Source organism: Athene cunicularia, assembly GCF_003259725.1.
Source record: "Athene cunicularia isolate RWA chromosome 1 unlocalized genomic scaffold, athCun1 chr1_part2, whole genome shotgun sequence".
NCBI lineage: Eukaryota > Metazoa > Chordata > Aves > Strigiformes > Strigidae > Athene > Athene cunicularia.
In genome coordinates, this window is record NW_020799092.1 from 3,820,549 (window position 1) to 3,842,462 (window position 21,914).

Consider the following 21,914-nt stretch of genomic DNA (forward strand, 5'->3'; position numbering starts at 1 on the left):
AAAAAAACCGCCACCCCAGATGGGACTCGAACCCACAATCCCTGGCTTAGGAGGCCAATGCCTTATCCATTAGGCCACTGGGGCTGCCGCGAGAGAGCCCTTTCTGCGTCGGTACTTGTCTCCTGTCCCGCCCCCTTCCTGTCACGGAGCCCCGCGGAGGCCAAGGCCCGGGAAGCGCCGCCCCGCGCGGAGCCCCCTGGGAGCGCGGGGGAGCAAGCGCCGGGGTGTCGCTCGCCTCGGTCAGCGGGTCGGGGCGCCAGACTGGGCCTTGGACTAACGCACTCCAAAAGGGAAAAGGTCCCTTCTGTGCTACTCCTCTGATAGTTGCGAAGTGCTGCTCCTTGCTCACAGTATTACCCTTTGCCTGTATGGTCACCCTGACTGAAGAAAGCCAGCACTCTACCACCCCTACCCCCCAAAACACAGCGAAAAAAAGAAAAAGCCCCAAGCAACAACCCTTCAACTGAAACCTTTTTGCATCTTTATTTTTGTGAGAAATCACAGAGATGGAGCTAATATGTACATTCCTCTTTATTTAATACAGCACAGACACATGACAAAAAAAAGTACACTCATGAAAAACCCTGTCACAGTTAGGGACAGGGAACAGCTACACCGAATTGAGTAAGGCTCCTACTGCAGAACAGGGGTCTGCCAGCAAGGTTGAATCCCAGAGCAAAGTCTGCTGCCAAAAAAATCTTTGCACTCCTTTCAGGAAAGCAGAAAATAAAAAGGGCAAGTCCCTCTCAGAACAGGTGGAGGCAGCTTTATCTGCAGGGTTCACAGGATAAAAATCCTATGACTGTGTTTGGACTAAAGCACTGATAAAACAAGAAATGCTCTCCAGCTATTCTTGCAGAGGGCAAATAGTCCTGACCTCTGGAAACATCAGACTTCTCAGGGATAGCAAACCTGAGTATCTGGAAGGAGTGAAAACATCAAGTAGTCACACAGAAGAGAGTTAAAACCAGTCTCCCTGATAGGGCTCTGCTAGCCACAAATGGAACATGCAGGGGAACAGACCAGCTTCCCAGCTAACAAAAGACTAACAGCCATTAAACTGACCAGAACAATATACACATTTGGAACTGATGCAGGCTTTTGTGGCAGCAGCTTCTTCCTTTTCCTGCTTCAGTTCAGGATGGAAATTAAGCAGGCACCAGTTCCTCTGGCAAAGAGCCTCACACACTTTTAAAAAATTAAAATACAAAAAAGGGAGACAGGTGTATTTACAAAATCCATGGCTGGTACAGTACATCATTTTTAAGACACACTAAATGCTACAATCTTTCAGGTCCTGAGATTATTACAAAAAACCCAACAACTCAAAACTTGTGTTCAGGTCCAGTTTTATAAGGAGAGAGGAAAGAAATCACACATTTAAAACACAGTATCCCTTGAAGTTATTGGAATATACCTCCCTAAAAATTCAAATGAAAGTGTGGTGTTAACCACCCAAATGTAGCTGCATTTGGTTGCTCAGGCTTGTTGTCACAAGAGGGAAGCATTTCACAGGGAAGTTTCTCTGGAGAGCTCATCACGTAAGCACACAGCTGTTAGGATCCTCTCTCCATCACTAAGCCCTATGATCTGAAATATGTGAGTATTAAAAAGAGGAAGGTGACCTTGTATAAATTCATGCTGGACTGAGTAAAAGCATCACAGGAATCACCAACTCAAACAGGTTTGCCATCTTGTAGTAACTGTGCACTCCTTTGCTTGAAGCCGAGGAATGCAAAGAATTCTAGCTGTGACTTAGCATTTGTAACTGGAGACTTAGCCAGCTCTTTGTCCTGAGCTACCTAGAGAAAGGCTGGAGAACACTTTGTCCAACTGTTTCTCAGCCTTTTATTGTCTTGGGGATCACAGCAAGTCAGGTACAGTTAAGCTGGCTATATCCAAACTTGCTAAAATACATATGTATATATACTAAAAGTGACATCAAACAAAGGATACTGAGGCCAAACTTCTGTCGAGGGGATGATGCCCACTACCATTAGCTGTGCAGGCAGGTATTTGGAAGCTCTGCTCTTGACTGAGACTCCTTATCAGGCAGAACTAAAGGGACTTGCACCCACACCTGGTTATTTTCCCCAAGGAAACATTCTGAACATAGTGCTTTTGTAACATCAGAAGTTATCACAGATGCCCTTTTATTACAAGCATTTGACTTTAAGATAGAGATTTTAAGGATTACTTATGAAATGCTTCTAACCCTCAGTAAAAGACGACTACAAGCAACAAATCACATAGCAAGTGTACTAGTTTAACTGCTAAAATATAATGCTGCTCAGTAGACTTTTGGGGTAAAAACTAGTAGTTAATTTTGTAATTTTTAAAGCAGTAGTCCAAAAATAAAAATTTCATCTATTTTCAGTATGGATCTTGAGAACTATGCAAGAACATGGTACTAATTGCTACATGATGGAATCACCGGCAATAAAACACACACTACAGTTCTCACCTCTGAGCTAAATTGTCATTTGCAGTTACATACAACAAGACTAAAAGATAAGCAAGAAATATCGGGGGATCACAATTTAGCTTTTATTTAAAGACCTAGCTACTGTGTAGCTGATAACTCCCCTTGTTTAGAAGCAACTTCATTTAAGCAAGAAATTGATTTAATTCACTTCTGATACTTGAAGGAAACCTGGCATGTCTCATTAGTTTCTCCCCAAATCCAATCTGTACATTAAAAAAAAAAAAAACAACCACATTGCTGCGACTTCTTAACCCATTTTTGAGAGCTGAGTATTCTAAAAAACTGAGTAAAACCTGTCACAAGAAGTGGTTTTAGTTTCCCTCTTGAAGCAGCTTCATGACACTTGACCCTAGGTGTTGTACCAGAGAAAGGGGTTTTTTAAAATACAAATTTCTTTCTTCACATTAGCAAAAAAGACTTCTGCAGTACAGACATTCAAAAAATATTCCATTTTCTTTGGGTAAAACTTCCAACATGTGTTAAGAGGGGTAGCTGGGGGAAGGAACGCATGTAACACTGAAACACAAATACTTATCTGCATAGTTGATATTAGTGACTACTAATTAAACTAAGGCCTTATCTGGAAAAAGCTGAGAACACAAGAAAGTTTCTTCCCCCATTCCCTGCTCCTCTCATGAAATCTGGTAAGTCTCAAAAAAACTCTGGCTGCCTTAGCAGCTACTTGGTTTGGCCTACGATGGTAGTATCTCCTGATTGGTTTTGGTTGATTATCTCCCTTCCTTCTTCTCTTGGTACTAGACAGTAACAAACAGTATCTGTTGATAAAATACATCTGCTGGGCAGAAAAAAAAACCAAAACAAACCGCAACCCAAAACCTCTTAGTATTGAGCATGATAAGAGTTAAACAGTATACACTGCTTGCTTTGGATTACTTCACTATAAAGAAAAACTTCTAGTTAATGGTCATTATTTAAGCAGGAGATGATGGCAAGGGAAGAGACTGAAATTCACTTCTAGATATAAAACATGGGTTTTTTTCCAGACTTGCTCTGTAGAATTATAGCTGTCAAAAATGGCTACAAAATACAGACCTATATCCTTGACTACTGACAAGATTAGCACAGTTTTATTTACGATGAGTGTGCAAAAACAGCTGTAGGGAATCTTTGTACTTCCCCAGTTTTGGGCCAGTTCCAGGCCATGCTGATCTCTCAGCATAACTCATAGCAGCAGCAGGGCTTTTTATGGCCCCAAAAGGCTATTACAGCAGCAAGGGATCACCAGGTCGTAGAAAAAAAGGATGAAACCACACCAGAAGTTTCCACAAACAATGCATTTCCCTACACAATGGTTATCTTTCCAGTGGCCCAGTAAGCATACTTCTGGCTGCTTATTTTGGCAGTGATTTCTTAAGGAGTAGACAGAGACAGATTTTCACAACAGCTGAATTTGTTAAAAAAAAAAAAAAAGAAGACTGCAACAGTCAACCATTATCACCATCTGCAGATTCCCCATCTCACAGATCAGCCTAGGATAAAGAGCATGTGTGCCCAAAATGAATTAAACAGCAACAGAAGAGTCAAATCAGTTCTGCTGACTGTGGCAAACTCCACTGATGCACCTAAGGCAGATTAATAAGCACCCTCACTATCACTCCATCTGGCTGAGCTACCAGCAATAATCCTATCTTTAACTGGCACCATCAGACTGGTAGAAGAGATCCGCCTATGGCCTAGTTTACATAAACAGGTTCACTCAAACATGTGAAGACAAGCTAAGAACTGTAATAGTTGGGCTGTTCTCTACCATGGGAACATGTTGTATTTCATATCTTATTTTCTTCTCTCTAGATGGATTCTCCACCTATGAAAGACTTCCCATTTTATGCCCATTCTAGAACGTAAATGCTTCCTTTTCATATTGCAACTCAAAATTAGATCTTTCCCAGGGGAAGCACATCACAGAACTAGCAGAGTCTAGTGACACATACATACATTACCTCAAGTTTAACAATTGGCCAACAAGTGAATTCCTAATTTCAGGTATGCATGTTTATAGTAAGTTAGATCCTAGGCACAGATTGTTAAAAATCATTAGATGATCTATTGCAGATTGCTAATTTTGCTAGATAACAAGGAATCAAGCAGACATATTATGGTGGCTCACTTGCAGTTAACAACACATGAACTTACTGTTTGTTTTATATTAAGAGAACAAACCATTAATCTCAATGAATTGAGAAAAAGTACAACTAGGAAAGTACTTAATGGTGAATGATTTAGGCAGCCAGGTTTTACTTCAACTAGCAGCTGCACTCTTGCAGGTTTTACCAAATTCCTTCTTGCGTATGATGGATGCATGGTAGAATACGACAGCTTTGGTAAATGAGAATCCTTGCAATAACTGGTGTCAAGCAGATGTGACTAGCTGCACACAAATTTCCTTGCAATTCATCTCAACTCAAACTTGTTGCAAGCTGCTATTTTAACCTTCTTTCCCCCCACCTCCTTGGGGTTGTCAGCCACACATCTTTGCCTGAGACTCAGTAACTGTGTAAAGTGGTCCAGTATTTAATAAGGTTGTCAGACAAGGCCCATAATGTTTTACTCAATCTAATTAATATCCAGATCTAACACCTTCAGAGAAAAATGCAAGAAGTTTCATTCCCACTAGCCACTTCATTTCTCTCATACACATTTATGCACGCTCACACACACACACTCTTTTATTGTACTGCCATCTTTGCACAAATGTTCACCTTTTAAGTGTTTAACAGAGCCAGCCAAATGTAGAAGGATGAAGAGGTTTCTCAGGAATATTGCTGTATATGTATGTGTGTGAGTGTGAGAGAGAAAGAATGCACAAGCACACAGAACCAACGCCATGGTACAGCAGCTATGAAGTTACACACGTTACACACTTTTTCCTTTACAAAAGGGGGAAAAAATAGTTTAACAGCATAAAGCCATCTTGGCAAGCTTAAGATTTTCTTCCAAAATGCCTTCCAGCACTTCAGGATCTCTGAGAACAGTTTAAGAGGGTAGGGAAATAAAATTTAAAAAAAAAAAAAAAGGCACTTAAACAAAGGACAAAGGCCTGAATCAAGTAAGTCATGGAGGGTAACAGCCATTTCACCAGAGCTAGGACCAATCAAAATCTACCAACCTTTTTTTTAATTTCTATAAAATTAAAGTTGCATAAAGTGTTAATTAATCATTTACCTCTGCTTTCACCTTCTGGTTCATTTTATGGAAAAAACCCACCAAATCCAAACAAAAAGCAAGTGTCCCTTTAATGATTTCCCCCCTGATTCAGCAAAAGATGAAAGTCAGGTGTGGGAGGAAGCCTTCCACAGCTTGGCTTGGCTTCAGGTTTCCCCTGCAATGCCATATTCAAAATCCGAAACAAAAGCAGAAGAGGGACCACTGTGCCTTCACCAATTCACTCAAAAAAACCCCAACAACCAAAAAAAAACCCCCCACAACCCAAACACCCCAACACTTCTAAACCATCTGTGGGCAAAAACTACTCAAAAGAAAACAAAAATTTGTAAACTAGATTAAAATTTGCTAATAAATACAGCCAAAAGTTCATTTTATGAATGTAGCAGCAAATGTGATAAAGTTAACTGGAGTCCAAGATGACTCCCAGAGGGTTAATGGTTCACACAACTGATGGCAGCTTGGGAGAGTTGCAGGATTTCTCTGTTTTCATGTCCTCAAGGGTCTTGCACCAAGTGGAGAAGGAGTGTGGAGGAAGGGTCAGGTGATGGGACTGCAGGAAGGAAACAGGCTCTTGGCACCTGTCCCACCCCCAAATCTGTGCATCAGACAACTTTGATCGGATTCAAACAAGAAGCAGAACCCAAGTAATTAAAAGTTACTTCTGATTAGCAGAAAACAGATGTGAAACCCACAGCATCCACACTTGTGACTTAGTTATCTGTATTAATCATGTATCCCAAATCAACAGAGAAGGCTGGACAAAGTGATTTGGCCATTTGCATCTTGGAGTGGGAGAACACTGCAGTTATAGTCCAAGGTACCAGGAAACTTCGCAGCCTGTTTTTAATCTAGCCTGCTTTCTCTCTTTGCAAGTGTCTTGCAAGGATTTAGAATAGCTACCATAACTTTGGGACTTTGGATCATGTAGCAGAACATATTACCCAGATGGTTTTAACATCTAAAACCTATGTTTGAAATTATTGCTTGCATTTGTTTGGGGCTCTCAGTGAGCTTTACATGTTAGCTCATATACAGTCCCCAAACCAAGGTCAGCCCTACTGCCTGGAAAAGACAGCTTTACTTGGCTTTCTTATTGCTTGTGAATACTGAGGGTTATTTAGTATGTACAACTACAGTTTATTTATTAACAAAGGCCCTTAAAAAGTAGTAAAAACTTAGGGGAGAACATCTTTAGAAGAGCTGCTGTGCAGAAAATAGTAAAACATTAACCTAATTTGCATTTGGACGTTGCAGAAATCTTTCACTTTCCCATTCAGTTTATGCTACCTGCAAAGGTCTCCAGGAGCTACACAATTATTTCCACACTATTATTTCCTTTGATTTGGCCTTGCTAGGTTTAACCAGAGAATAGTCAAAAGGGAATAATTGCTATGCTGCTGATTCCAAAGCAGCTCAGGAATGTAATGACTGAAAACAGTTACCCTCTGGGGGGCTGTCTGAACTGGCTTCATGAACAATGTATGGTCATCTTTATTCTCATCATCCTACTACCTATCTCCACAATAAGTATTAGTTTACTTGTTTCTCAAGACTGAGAAGCTCAATAGGCCACACAGACAGGACTACTCCTACCCTCCTTAAGATTTAGAGAAGATACTCCTTGAATGAAGATGAGGCATACTTCCAGGAAGAGAGGAATGCTGAAAGGAAATTTGTGCTGTAGATAAAGGGCTCCAAGTCTCCCAATCTAAAATTTCTTTAAGTATGAAGACAAAAGATGGCAATTTGAATGAGATGCCTTGATGAGGATAACACAGAAGAGGTAGAACTCTCTTAGGATAGGGTCTTTAATATTGCTGCCTGATGGCTCCCTGCTGCAACTCCCTTAGCTACATGCATTGTTAAAAAGTATGACACAGTTCAGAGAATTAACATCCTGCCAGAACTGTTAGGCCTCAAAAAACAGAAGTTGTCTTCCTTCAACCCTTCCTTGAGAAAGAGAAAAAAAAAATCAGATTAAGCTTGCATTCTAAATAGTTTATGGTATTTTGACAGCATTTGCACAGTATTAAGAATGACAGAGTCTATATAGCTGTATGTTTCAACCCTAAATAACCTTGCTGATGGAGATGCAAGCTTATCTAATCAACACACCACATACAAAACATTAGCACTAGCTAAAAAGCATTTAATTGGCAGATGCTGTGAAGGGAAGTTAATGAACTAATGCATCTTATTTTAATTCAATCTGTCTTTCACAGAAGTGTTGTGCAAAAACATTTATTGCTGAGCTCAACCCAACATTTTTATACTAAATACACAATATATATTATTTTAATTCACGTATATATATTTATATAAAATTAAAATGAGCTCTAAATAGAAAAGAAATTGTTGTCTGGTCTAAGAAAAATAAATCACATGTAAAAGAAACCTGAAAGCTTTAAGTTAATCTAGCAAAAAACATTGAAGATTCATTATCCACGGGTCAAAGTCTCTCTGGAAGGTGTGAGATAACCAGTAGTCACTGGTTCAATCCCAAATCAAACTACTGGAAAGACTAGATACTAGGAATTTCAGCATCTCTGATCAAAGGAATGTTTAGGGGCCGAAGAAGGGCACCACACTATTTTATTTGCTCCTTTCTCCTATTACTTATTTCACTTTCTGCCATTCTCACTTTTTATCTGACAGTACAAGGGACTCAACAGCAAAGTTCCATCCTAGTGTCAAAAGTGCAGCACGTGCTGGATACTTCCTAACCTTACAAATGAATCAGTCGATGTATTGCTATCTAAAAAAAAAAAAATTAAAAGCCAGCTTCGCAGTCTTGTGCTACCATGTAAGGAAGAGTTCAGGTCAGGAACTCCACAGGCTAGCAGGGGCTGGAAATGCTGGAGACAACCCATTCAGCCCCCAGAAGAGAAGGCACCTCTGGTCGCTTTTGAACGACTCCTCTTTGGCTAATGCCTGAAGTAGTATTAACCTGGCTCTGGAACAGGTCACAAACAGCTTTCTTTAACTAGCAAATCAGTATAACATATGACTTTTGGGAGGAGTTAGATGAAAGATGAGGAAGATCTAGAATGAGTAAAGAACTGGTTGTATTTTATAGAAAACATGAATAGAACGTTACTTAGCTTCAGTAGCAGATAAGCACAAAGCAAAGGAAAAGAAAGTTTAACAAATCAGAGGACTGAAAAAATTAGTGTGCCTTTAAAAAAAAATGTGGGAAAGAAATGCTAGTCTGACCAATAAAGTGTGGGTTTCTTTTTCATGTAAATTAAGGAATTTCCATCTCCTTCCTCCCTTAAATAAGAATCTTTATATTAAAAAAAAAAAAAGGAGGAAGGTATTTCCCAGTAGTCTGTGTCTCACATCTCAATGTACCAGGAGCTCTGTTTTTCAAGACAACTCTAATGAGACTGCAGACATCTGTAGGCTCCCTAAAGCCAAACAGCCTTGTAAAGCTGGAGAAATGCCCATATCAGAAATTGTATTTGTGTAAGGGTTTAATTATAACGCAAAGTGTCCCAGCACCATCCCTACTCTACATAACTTTTGGTCCACAACCATACAGTACACTCAGGACCTACACATTATCTTATACTGGGCACTTTGAGCACTAATGAAGTAGATTATTCCACCTTACACAATGGATGGAGAAACCTATTCTAGCTCCTCTCATGCTTTAAACTCTTCATTGGACTTCACCCAGAAAAAAGAAAAAAAATGTTTGTGCTGCTGTGGGTTTGACGATCAATTTCTTTTAAAAGCCAATCAGAACAGATAAAAAAAGCTTGTTTCTTTAGGCAAGATCAAACTATGACCAGTCTGCATGACCAGGAGGACCAGTCCTCCTTTTCCTTCTCTCTTTGATCAAGTATTGTTTTATTTTTCTTCTTCCTCTCACCACAGTGCTTGGGATCAGAATATGTAAACATCGACAGAAACAGCAGCCCTGTGACAATAAGCACTTTCCCAACTGGGCAGATTCTGTCAGCCAACCAGAACTGCTTCAGCTCCCTTGCTTGTCCAGAAGTCACTGGTTTTTCCGCTGTAACTTAGTGTCCCCTTTACTTTGGCCTCCATCTGTAGTTTAGAGACAGGAAAAGAAAAGGAAGATTAAAAGCATGAGTGAGCTTTTATTTTTATAACTTACAGCAAGAGAGACAGGAATTTGGCACATTCGGCTTTAGCATCACCAAGTAGTACATTGTCTTTATAGGGTAGAAGACTTTGCATCTTCTCTGTTCTTCATTTATTAGAAATAACACTGTTGAAACCTGAGATATCAGGCTTCATATCAAAATAAACCATCTTTCTAAAGATTAAGTTGCCGCTTGGGATACTGAAAACAAATTTAAATATCAACCCTTTCTTTAGAAGCCTTTACGTTTTAATAAAGAAATTTTAGTATTCAACCCATGACACTCACTGTGAATAAAAATTAAGGCTGTACCAAATATAGCCAATTGGGTTGTTTTCATAGCCTCTTAAAGCAACACTGCCCAGTTTTTTTGGACTCTGAAAACAGGATGAACCACCCCCACCAAGCCACTGCCACCCTTTCTGTTACTTCTCCTGGCAAAAAAACCCAGACATACAGGTGGCAAAGAAAGGAATACACTCTAAACTGCACCTTCTAAAGACTTATGATAGGTTTTCAGCTCTACACCTTACAAACAGAAAAAGGAGATGTTCTACTTCCAGGTTCTCTTCTTGATCAAAATATGCAACTCTTACCAAGGATAAAATTCCCAGGTAAGGCAGACCTTCCATTAGGAAACCATCACACTGTTCACACATGCATACACTCTTAAAGGAAACATGAAGCAGCTCCTAGCTGGAAGGTCAGTTTCTCCTCCAAAGGAGAAATTCAGTCGAAAAAACCCAATCTTGCCAATACAGACTTTATGAAGCTTGTAAACAATCATGTTAGCATCCAGTAAGTAGTATTCCTTTTTTTCCCCCCACTAGCTGAAATTGTACACTTTGGTTTCTAGAACTGCTGCAATAAAGTACTGAAATTTTTGAATTTATGTCTTTACCTGTGTAAGCTTGCTGCAAGTGAGCAGGCAGAGGTGAGTGAGACAGCGTTGCTGCATGCTGAGCACCTGGCTGTAAACCCTTCAGTAAGTCTGGGACAAAAAGGAGAGCAACAAAGATGAAAAACAGATCTTAAGAACAGAGGCAGCCTTTGTGAAACAGGAAGGGTTTTTTTATTTTTAGTGTAGCTATAGCAGCATACTAATATTTGCACAGATTTCTGAAGATGCATCTCAACAACAAAAAATAAATGTCTGATAGCACTTTCATAGCTGGAATATATCAGACTGATTCAGATATAATTAACCAAAAGTCTGAGCAAGGACCATGCCTCACTATTGGGATGAACTCTTTGTATCATTTTCTTCAATAGAAATATCAAAAATTGATATAGGTTAAAAACCTTAAGAATTTCTTTTTAAGCAATCGGAAAAAATAAATGGCATCTTGGTTGATACTTCCTCATAAGAGAACTCTGATATCTGAGATTACTGAGCTAAGGACATTTTGAGGAATTACCACATTAAGTCTCTTAGTTTTGTTGTGACATTTGGAGACTTTTAAGCTATACTCCTTTCAAAGCTAAGGCATTGCAAGTTAACCCCGAAAAGCATGTTTGAAACTAAGTATTTACTGTGAATGTAACAATCTTATCAAAGGTGATTCATAACATTTGGATAATTATATAAACAAAGTTTTACCAGTAAATCACATTTACTCTCCTGTAAGAGTTTTCATGAACCAAATCCGAGTTTCTCAGAACTTTATTGCTTCCCTTACTAATTTCTATTTTCAGTGTGATAACTAATACCACTCACTCTGAGTTAGGCTGTGGTGGAAAGCCGCTGAGGTAGATCCCGAGGTGGTTGTCACTCCAGCTGTGTCCGTCCCGAAGCCAAGCAGCTCCAAGGGAAACTGGAAGGGCACGGTCACAGGAACAAGGCCACCCAGCATCCCAAAAGGAGTTAATGGTGCAGACGTCACGTTCTGACTGGTTACAGACAGGGGTGATGCCATGAGAGTCAGAGGTGAGGCGTTAGCCAGTAATGATGCTCCTGCTGTTGACTGTATAAAGAAAAGGAGTACACTTCAAGATTTTAAAACTTTGAGTGATATTATTTAAGGAGATAAGAATCAACTATTTTCTGTTAACTGTGGCCCTCTTAAGAAAGTGTATTAAACTATTAATAAATATCCACTTATCCACCTAGGAAGTCTTCCCACTGTTCATCTGTTAAGCAAGTACAATTATATCTCAAATTTAGACATGACAGTATGGTTCATCTCATGTTTTTCTCATCAGCCTTGCAGGTAATTTCCTCTATCTCCTTTCTAATTATGCACTGGATCTACTGTCAAAATCTAATGCAACTTATTCTATTAGATTAATAATATGAAATTATCAGACCTAGATCTAAAATTCTTTAAAAGCACAATATTACTCTCCCCCTCCAAATCACAGTCTTCACTGAACACTAACTTTAGAAATAGAGATTACTCAGAAGCAATGATTTTTTGAAAATTAGGATTAATAAATAACAATCCCCACACTTGGAGTGAAGATGTAGACATACATATGTATGTATAGGTGTGTATGCACATATCAAAACAAAAGGCAAAGGAAAACAACCTCTCCAGTCTATATATATCACAGTGCAGTTAAACACTGTAGTTTAAAAATGAAAATGCAAGATTAGCCAGAACATTCTAGCTACAACAGTTCCCAAATTACAGCAATTCCTCTAACATTAGAACAGCTCATTCTTGTTCAACAATCTTTCCTTCACTATCCATATAGTAATTTTCTATGCTAATATTCAATATTCTAACGATCTACTACAAAAAAGTTAGTATAGAAAGCATTTTGAATCAGACTCAGGCTCAGGTATTTTAGATATTTGATCAAGACTCAGGCTGAAGAGGACTTCAAACCTGTGCATTTATACAAGGAAGTCTTAACCAAAACATAGAATCATTTTCATGAACATATGAGCTTAAAATGAAAATTAAAGCTCCTTAAGTTCTGTAACATCAATTTATAGAAACAGCAAATTGATAAAAACTCCTAGCAGGGATAAAGTTTCTATTACAAGTTTTGGTCTTAAGACATTCCGATGAAAGCAGCTGAAGAAAGACTAGTTGTTGCTTACAAGAAAACACAAAATTTGAAAACAATAATGCTGTAAGTGTAAACAACTACAGATGCGATATTTGCAGCAAGTGCTTGTATTCATCATTTTAGGACTGACACTTTAAGACATACTCCACACCACAAGTAAAAAGACAGACTAAAACTTCAACATACATGATTAGTACTTATAAAGGCAAAAGAGAATAATTTCACAATAAGCCAATGTACAAAAAGTGATAGATGTTCACTGGCTATGCAACTTTTACCATGCAGGAAAAAAGCCATACAGTAATCTCTTGCAATTGTGGATTTGTAAAATGCCTGAGAACAGAAAGAAGCTTTGTAATGTGCTCTGGCAACACCTGCTTACTCTCTCAAAAAGGAGAAGTTCAATGATAGGAAGAGTTATAGAGAATGCCCTAAGAGCACTGCATTTCAGATGTTTCTATTTATCTCACCTATGATAGCACTTCATAAAAGGGTTCATCCTGCTCATGTAAGTCAGAGTCACTAAGATCCTTAAAAGTCTAAGCCAGATTCTGCTCAAGGCAGGCAAAGCTATTTAAGGAAATCACATGTGATAACTGCTGAATTTTAGACTACTTTAGCTTTGGGTTCTTCAGATGTAACTTAGAGTATTTCAGAGTAAAATTTCTGTGGAGCTACAGCAGATATAAACTTATATTCTGGTAAATAACTGTGTCAAAGAAAAAGGGGAAAAGAGGGAAACACTATTTGGAAACTTCCTAGTAAGGAACATCTTTATCATCACATGAAATCATCTAGCCTGATCTTCAATGTAAGCAGACCAGGATATACTAATGTGCAACTCTGGTACCATTTCTCATCTTCTGACCGATTAATAGCATCTCAGGAATTAAATCCCTAAACCCCTAATGGAAAGGAGATTCCCTTTCAGTCTTACACAAAGTTTTACAAGGGCTAAATAACTCCTTAGTACATTGTGCCTAACAACTAGTCCAGAACAGATTCATGTCAGCAGCCAGCCATTAGATCTTTAAGGCTAAATAAAGCCCTCATCACAAATCTCTTCCCCTTCAGTGTACTTGGACTGGGAGGTAATATGATTCTAATCTTCCCTTGAACGTACTCCACTGACTAAGCCTCAGCCTGCAGAGTAGCAACAGCCTTATTCCACAGTTTATCTTCCTTGCACCATTCTTCTGAACCTTTTCTAGGTCAAGTGTCAAAAACCCACATGAAGAGTCACAGTAATTATTGTAGTGATACCATATGCTGCTCAGTACCTCTAGCTGACTTCTGCCCTTCTATATACCAACACACCTTATTTTGCTGTATTACAGTATGTACTCATTTTACTTGATTATCCACCCCCCCACCCCACTCCAGTCCTCTTCAACACCACTGTCCGCCAAAATCTATTTTGCTCCCCAGATGACCAGTGTTTCTAAAAAAAAATTACTTGCCTTTAACTACAGGAAGGTTTGCCAGAATCCATCTCATCGTCCAACAAAATACTACTTACTTCCCTCATCTGTCATCTTTAAGGACTACCATACCCATTTAACATTTTCTTCTATATTGCAGCAATTGCATCTACTGGATGCTACTGACTGCACCAGGAAGAAATAACTCTGTTCCCAGTCTATTCACTGTAGCATTTTTGTCTCCTGCAGGCACCTTCCAGAGTACCAAAACTGCACTGTCTCTGCCTCAGCTCTTCTCTAAGACCTATGTGGTACCTCAGTGGCCCTTACATAGCGTATGGGTTGGTTGTTTTTTTTCATTCAAAGTATGCAAAATAATGAGAAGGCTGTGTCAGAGCTTGCCAAACGTTTCTTGTTCACTATAACAGACTTAGACTTAAGATACAGTAGGATGAAGTACCACAAAAACGTCTTGTAAAAACCATCTTCCTTGTTATTCAATTCCATTAAGAAAAATTTGATAGCAAGCTAGAAGATTGTAAACCATTCATTGCTAAAAGCTGAGTATACATCACTGCCACGCAATAGCTATGTATATTGTTCATAAAAATACAAAGCTTTTACATTTACTGTACACCAAGACTTTGATTTACAGCAATATTGCTTTTCTTTACTTAACTACTTAAGACTTCAGGATAAAGACAGCAATAGAGAGGAAGACCTCAAATCATCTCAGCAATTAAATCTCTCAGTAACAAACACACAGCTTGGGAAAGCAGGTTGTCTTCTGGGTAAATAATAGGTTTGCATGGGTTTTAGAACAACATACTTGTCAAAATGTTTCTTGTATGACTTGTTTTATCTCCAGTGATAAAAGTTCTGCATAAGTGCTCTCTCAAACAATTTCTAGAATACTTTTATACTAACAAGGTCTCAGTTTGACTCGATCCTACAAAATAAAATACATAATCACAAATACTAAAGAAAAGCCCATGCAAGTGTTAATTTTAAATACAAGTCTTGCATTATACTCTAACCACAAGCAACTGAACTCTAGTTTTGAAAGTTCTTCATGAAGCTTGACAACAAATGTATCACGACATCCTTTCATATGACCACCATCATTACAAATAAGTAATTATGCAAGAAAGCATAAATCCAATAATGCAAGAGAATACCACATCCTCTCAAAATATGGTCACACAAAGCTTACCTCTTCTAGTGCTCTTAAAAAAAGAAGGAAATGAAAGTGAATTCTGTTCCACAGGATAGACCAACCAACATTTTATAGTGAGGATTTGTTCCACACTGTTCCTTGCCTTTCACATCAGCTAGAAATACCTATTCACTAGTGCAAAAGTTTCATCAGTATTAGCATTTATGTTTAGTAGAAACATTAAGCTTACGATATTTTCAAATCAAGACATTGCCAGAAATAATGTTTACAAAATGAATGTGATAAATATTAATGTAAGGTTTTAACATAAACTCATTAGATGCATACCTGCACACTGGCTGCTACAACTGGAGACCCTGAGGCAGAAGATGGTCTGTGTGGAGTTGACAATTGTTTAGTAGCACCCTGTGTTCCACTTCCTGCTCCCCCAGACAGACTAGTCCTACTAGCTCCACTTGAGTTAAGGTTACTGCCTCTGCTGGCAGGTACATTCATTCCAACTCCACCCAAATTATTTTTACCAACAGTTCCAGAAGGAGAAGAGTTGGGCAATTTTGAAGAGGCCTGAGGGTTCTTTGCAGGCTGAAGGCCTGAGGTGCGATTAGAGGGCAGCAAATTCATTGTGGGAGACTGCCTACTGATATTTACACCACTGGTCTGTTTGTGAAGGGGGTTGTTGCTGGAGTGACTACTCTGGGAAACTAGTGCACTTGAACTGGAAGAACTGGGTGTTGTTGCAGGCCTGGGGGATGAGGTGGACTTAGATGAAAATTTAGGTGATGCATTAGGCTTGGGTGTCACAGAGGGCTTAGATGCAGTGGGCTTGGGAGAGGCAGCAGGTTTGGGAGAGGCAGCCATGGAGAAGGGAGGCTTGAAACCCTGGGAAGAAACTTGTGACACCATAGCCTTGGCTAAATAGTTACTAGAGGTAGAGGTGCTGGATGTTGTCCGAGAAACCAGTGGGTGAGACACTTGAGAGCTGCTTCCAGATGAAGGATTAGACAAAGGCAGGCGATATACTACAGACTTATCTTGAGCCTTGATGACTGGTGATGAGCAAGACAGTTTGGGATTACTACTCAATTTCACCACTGGATTGGTCTGTGATTTACTAATAGTTGCTTGTAAGGGAGAAACGTATTTCTGCTGTACAGCTGAATGCTGGTGCACCTTTGTCACTTGTGATGTTGAGGAAGAACCACCCTGAGCCTCAGAAGATGATACCAAGATATTAGCATCCTTGGTTCTTTGAGAGGAGGTGGAAATAGCTGCTTGGGTCTTAGAGGAAGAAACATGAGTCTGCGAAGAAGAGGAAGCAGCTTGTATCTGGCTTGACCTCTGTAGTCCTTGCTGAAGTAGTTTGGCTGGCAACGGCTCTAAGGAAACCTTAGGATTTTGAATTGAAGATCCAGCAATAAGGCCTGAAGAGATACCAGTGTGAACTAGGTCCTGGGGTTTCTTTGGTACTGGCCCTGTGTGACCAGCAATAAGACTTGATGAATGGGGTGTTTGAGCAGGCTCTACTTTCTTTGAAGTTGCCAGGGGCAACTTACTCATAATGCTTGCTAGTTTCTCTTCCCTCAGCCCTGGGCGAGGTCTGGATGTTGGTGTGTCTATGGTGGACCCAAGAGGTGATCCCTTGGCACCATTATTGATAACAGCCAGAGCATCAGAAATAGAGTCCAGTGAGGGTGGGTGGAAAGAGAGATCTTCATCCAGTGAGTCATCCAAGCAGATCGTCTCTGGAGCTGGTGTGCAGCTAGAGCTGGCTGGGGTGCAGACAGGTGTGCTGGAACTCAGTACAGTAGCACAATTTGAATTGACTGAAGACATACAGGTTTTCTGTTCTTTCTTTGGACTGGAGTCCTGAGAATGGGGAGATAAGAAAAGACAGGTTTAATAGCCTTTCTGGAGTAGATAAAAAGTTTTCTTTAGTGCAATATTATTTTTCTGTAAACTCAAATGAACTGAAGATCTACTGTTGAAATTTTCATATTAAGATATCTATGATGTCTAGGTGTTCTGAGTCCTGTGTGCTAATTCAGTATTTTTAGTTAAAAGCCTAGTGCTGTTGCTCAACATAGAAGTGCCCCAGTTAAGAATAATCAATGCTGTGAAGAACAGGATAGCTAATCAGATCATTAGGTAAAATTGCTACTGAACTAACAAGAACCTCTATCAACTATGTTATCCTCCCAATCATACATTTTTCCAGTGTCACCAAATTTAATATAAGCTGAAAACAAACACAAAGCACACACAAAAAAAGTGAAACTTTACTAGTACCTGTTTGTAGTCAATTTTCAAAAAAATAGTATATCTTAAAGTTACAAAGCTACACATTAAGTCTTTTCTACTAAAGCAATTAATACACCACTAAGTCAATAAGCTCTTACAGTATTTTATGATGGAACCCTTCTGCCAGAATTTTTCTGGATCAGAGGCTGGAAACAGGTTGTATCAAATGGTCATAAAATTCAGGTATCTAAATAGGCATTTACCTTCACTTTGGGTTTAGGGGCCAGAATTACCTTCTTCTTTGCCCTAAAACAGAGATACATATGCATCAGAAGACAAAAGAGACAAGTAATTTTAGTTTTGACTACTACCTTGATTATATCCCAGTAAACTAGGAGGAAGACTACTGGAGCCCAGCTTTAATAATAGAACATCCTTGAAATAGTAAATGGGTTAAAATATAAAGAGGGAAGAGAACAAGCACAATTTTCATCCATTTTCTTGTCATGTATCTCTACCTAAGTTAGATGCAAAATGCACTGAACTGTTAATATAACCTGATATATATCAGGAGAGCTATTTCTTTACTTTTCTGATTTAGAGAAACTTCAAAACATCAAGTCATTTCAGCCTCTTATAATCTTGAGAGTTTGTGTACTTAGAGCTTTATCTGAACTGGTCACCTATATAGTTATATAAGTTATATATAATTTCACTTTATGTTGATGGTTTTGTCACTGAATATACTTTATTTTCTCATTTTATTTAAAACCACATAAAAACAGTTGCTTCCCCCCACCAAAAAAAAAAAGCATGCAATTTGTTGCTTATCAAATATAAAATAGTTGTATCCAACTTCTGTTTGTTGCAGGACACCATTTAATAGAACTTCCAGGTTCTTTTGCAGCACCAACTGCAGTTATGTGAGCAAAGACAGCATTGAGGATTATCAGTCCCCACCTTCAATTTAGAAGTTAAGCATTTCACACCTCTGCTCATTTGTACTTCAAGAGGTTCGACAGATTTACATCTTACAGGTTATTTATTATGCCTTCCTAAGCAACTAGGAATATGCCTGGTTAAAAAAAAGACCTTGCTGTAGGTGGACCATGCCTCAGTTTTGCTATGATGTAGAAAAATATCTTGTGTTAATCATATTTATCACAAAAGTTGCAATTTGGGTGTTATTCAAAATCATAATTGTTTATTTGAATTCTCACTGAACACAGGCAATTCCTAAGGGGGACACAACATTGTCTGCAAATCAAGAAGGTAAAATTCCACTAAGATACACAGCTCTGTAGTTACAGAGATATTTATGAGAAAGAGAAAAGAGCAGGAAGTACTACAGTCTCAGAGTTCAATTTAATACGCTGCACAGCAAAATTTAGGCAGCATATAGTGCTTTGAAATACTGAGTAAGAGGCATTAATCCAAGAATGAATATCCACTTGAGTTATCTAGCCACTTCGTAACTGAGTTAAAATACAATGCCACAAGAACATTATATGTCTAAATTAAAGCATAAAAAACCCCCAACATTGCAAGTCTCTTCAAATAAATCTCAAAATATCTCCCTTTTCTCCTCACTGTTCAAAAAAGGTATCATGAAGGTGGAAAAAGATGCTATAAACAATCTATAAAGTTTTCAAGTATTATACTCACGGAGCAGAAGTGAGGTGATTGTGAACACTCCGGCTTTCTTTAAAGAGCATCCTAAAAAGTGTCAAAAAAAGAAACATAAAGGGGATTCTACATGGGCAATCAGTGTATGACCAAATACACAAGTAACTTTGAATTTTCAGAAGAACCCTTTGATTATGTGTCCCCAAAGCAGCTAGTAAATAGTTTGTCTGTATTGCTATCATGATGCAGTTTCAGGCAGCCATAAACAGTAGAATGCTAAAAAATACTGCATTTCAAGTTTACATTCAAAACACCTCAGTAAATGGCCAAGCAGAAGTCAACATAATGGAACATTACCTCCTTCAGCTGGACAGAAGAAACACTTTTTGAATACTCTTCTCCTCAAAGGCTAATAACATATTTTAAATATTGTAATATTAAGGATTTTTGTAAACTCTTCACACTACATGTCCACACATTGATCATAGGTTTGGGTTTTGTGGTTAGTCTGCTGTTTGGTTGGTTTTTTTTTAAAAGCACAGAATAAAAATCAGAATACAGTAGCTGAGTTTGTTTCCGATTTTCTTCAGTAGTTTGTATAGGCCATTGTGTACCATTTCTGTGACTTCAATTACACTGGATTTGCACATACTTTTTACTACAGAGAATGAATGGAAAGAGTTTGTATGACAAATCTCAACACTCCACATGCTTTTTATTTCCATGTTATCAACCCCTGAGCTGACAAATGGGAAGTGAAAACAACTCCTGACCTATACCTATCCTACAGCTTGCTACCCTAACAGTTACAAACAGACCATTAATGAAAACTTGGTCCCCTTCCCTGTTTCCAGGTAGGCAAACTAGGACAAGATTTTCCTACACCACTTCCATCACATCAACGCTGGCCACATCATGAACAGCTGTCTAAACAAGCGCTTTTCACCACTGATAACCCATCCTGTAGAGCTGAAACAGTTATGAAAAATCCAAGTATTCACAAATCTCATGTAATCTGGTAGGAAAATGTTGACATTCTCTCGCTACAGTTCCAATACCTGACGTCTCAGATCCATTTTCACATTTTCTTCACCATACTAATCTCCAAATCAGTATTACATTGCTCCCCAGAGACTACTGAATGCCTACAAATAACATCACAGAGCAAAAGGAACGTTCCTCATTGCAAGTTCATTGTGCCACTTCTTGACCTACCCAGTTTCTCCAGAACATTTCCCTCCCACCTCGTTCCTGGTGCTTTGTCTATTCCTTAATCTTTTTCATATGGAAATGAAAATCCAAAATTAATCCCAGGCCCCAGTAATTTGTACTAATTTGTCATAATTTGTAGTATCATCCTTAAGGGTTCAAGACAAAAGCCTAACTACTATAGAAACAGAAGTTAGTACAAAGGAAGAACAGTGCACTAGATGTTCCAAAGCAAGAATGGGCTTGGAAAACAAACCCTCCGTTGCATATATGTTTAGATGTGAAAGTTGATGAGAGAGATCAGTATGAGATTGTTTCTCTCTGATCATGATTTCAAGTCAAGTATGTTATTTGACCTGTGCAGAATAAATGTGCCACAAACCTACATGCATGACCACCTTCAAAGATTATGAACCTCTTGGAATTAAAGGAAATTAACTTCCTGTTCTTTACACTTTTTTGACAAACACATATTTAGGTTGCATGCTTTTTTCAGACACACATGGAATTAATATGCAACAGTTACAAAAAAGTGGATTACATTATTTGAAATGGCTTTGGGATCCTTTAGGACAAAAAGTATTTTTCTACATACATGAATATTAATAAAGCAATTTCCTGATGCAGAACATGGAAGTTACACACACAGAAAATTAATGTGACAAAGGTAGTTGTGATACACATGGACAAATGAATGAGGTGCAATTTGAAGTTATGACTGACATCCTACCTCATTCTTCCATACTAAGCTATAAGGAATATTAAATGTAGTTAAGTAAAAAAGCAAGAATTTTTTCCTCTGGGCTGAACCCACAAAGTTCTGGTACCACAGACATACTCTGTTTAGTAAGAATTCCTTATGAAAACAGTCAGTAGGTCATTTTTAACATTAAATGCCTTTTTTTTTTTTTTTTCAGTTTTACATAGCTCCTTCTTGAGGCCACATACAAAGGTAAAAATAATTTTAAGCCTTCAGCATGATAATCCCTACCCTAACATCCAAACAAGATGAGCATCCTGCATATGAACAGCATGCAATATTAGGAGTTACCACTGTCACGACTCCAGGAAATACTTGCTTTTCCTCTTTCCATGCGTAACTGTTTCCCTACAAATTACAATACATCACTTCCTAAACAGAAAGCAGGAAAGCACCTCCCCATAAATACAAGACAACTTGTAAATCATTATGGTACCAAAACTGCCCAGTTGATAAATGAAGTCTTGCTGGTCAACAGGAAGTCATGATCAGACAGCTTCTGATGTTTGTTTGGTTTGTTGGTGGGTTTTGTTTGTTTGGTTTGGGGTTTTTGGTTTTGGAGGGGGAGGGGTTGGTATTTCGTTTGGCTTTGGGTTGTCTTTTTTCATTGAAACCACTTTTACAAATAACTTAAGAGTTTATGGAAATTTTCAGCACACTTATATGGAAAGGACATAACCATA

At 38.6% G+C, this 21,914-nt stretch overlaps 1 protein-coding gene and 1 non-coding gene across 2 annotated transcripts in view; both read right to left on the minus strand.

Annotated features, from left to right (window-relative positions):
• Positions 1–11: 11 nt before the first annotated feature.
• Positions 12–84, minus strand: TRNAR-CCU. The gene has a single exon. It is a non-coding gene; the product is annotated as a tRNA-Arg (tRNA).
• A 2,775-nt stretch (positions 85–2,859) lies between these two features.
• UBN2 (ubinuclein 2) overlaps positions 2,860–21,914 on the minus strand; it is a 45,973-nt gene continuing 26,918 nt past the window's right edge. The window contains exons 12-17 of the mRNA XM_026863192.1: positions 19,302–19,352; positions 17,900–17,942; positions 15,726–17,264; positions 11,500–11,746; positions 10,684–10,773; positions 2,860–9,724 (exon numbers count right to left, since the gene is read on the minus strand). Coding sequence (XP_026718993.1) covers positions 9,675–9,724; positions 10,684–10,773; positions 11,500–11,746; positions 15,726–17,264; positions 17,900–17,942; positions 19,302–19,352 — 2,020 coding nt within the window. The 3' untranslated portion in view covers positions 2,860–9,674. The remainder of the gene's footprint in view (positions 9,725–10,683; positions 10,774–11,499; positions 11,747–15,725; positions 17,265–17,899; positions 17,943–19,301; positions 19,353–21,914) is intronic.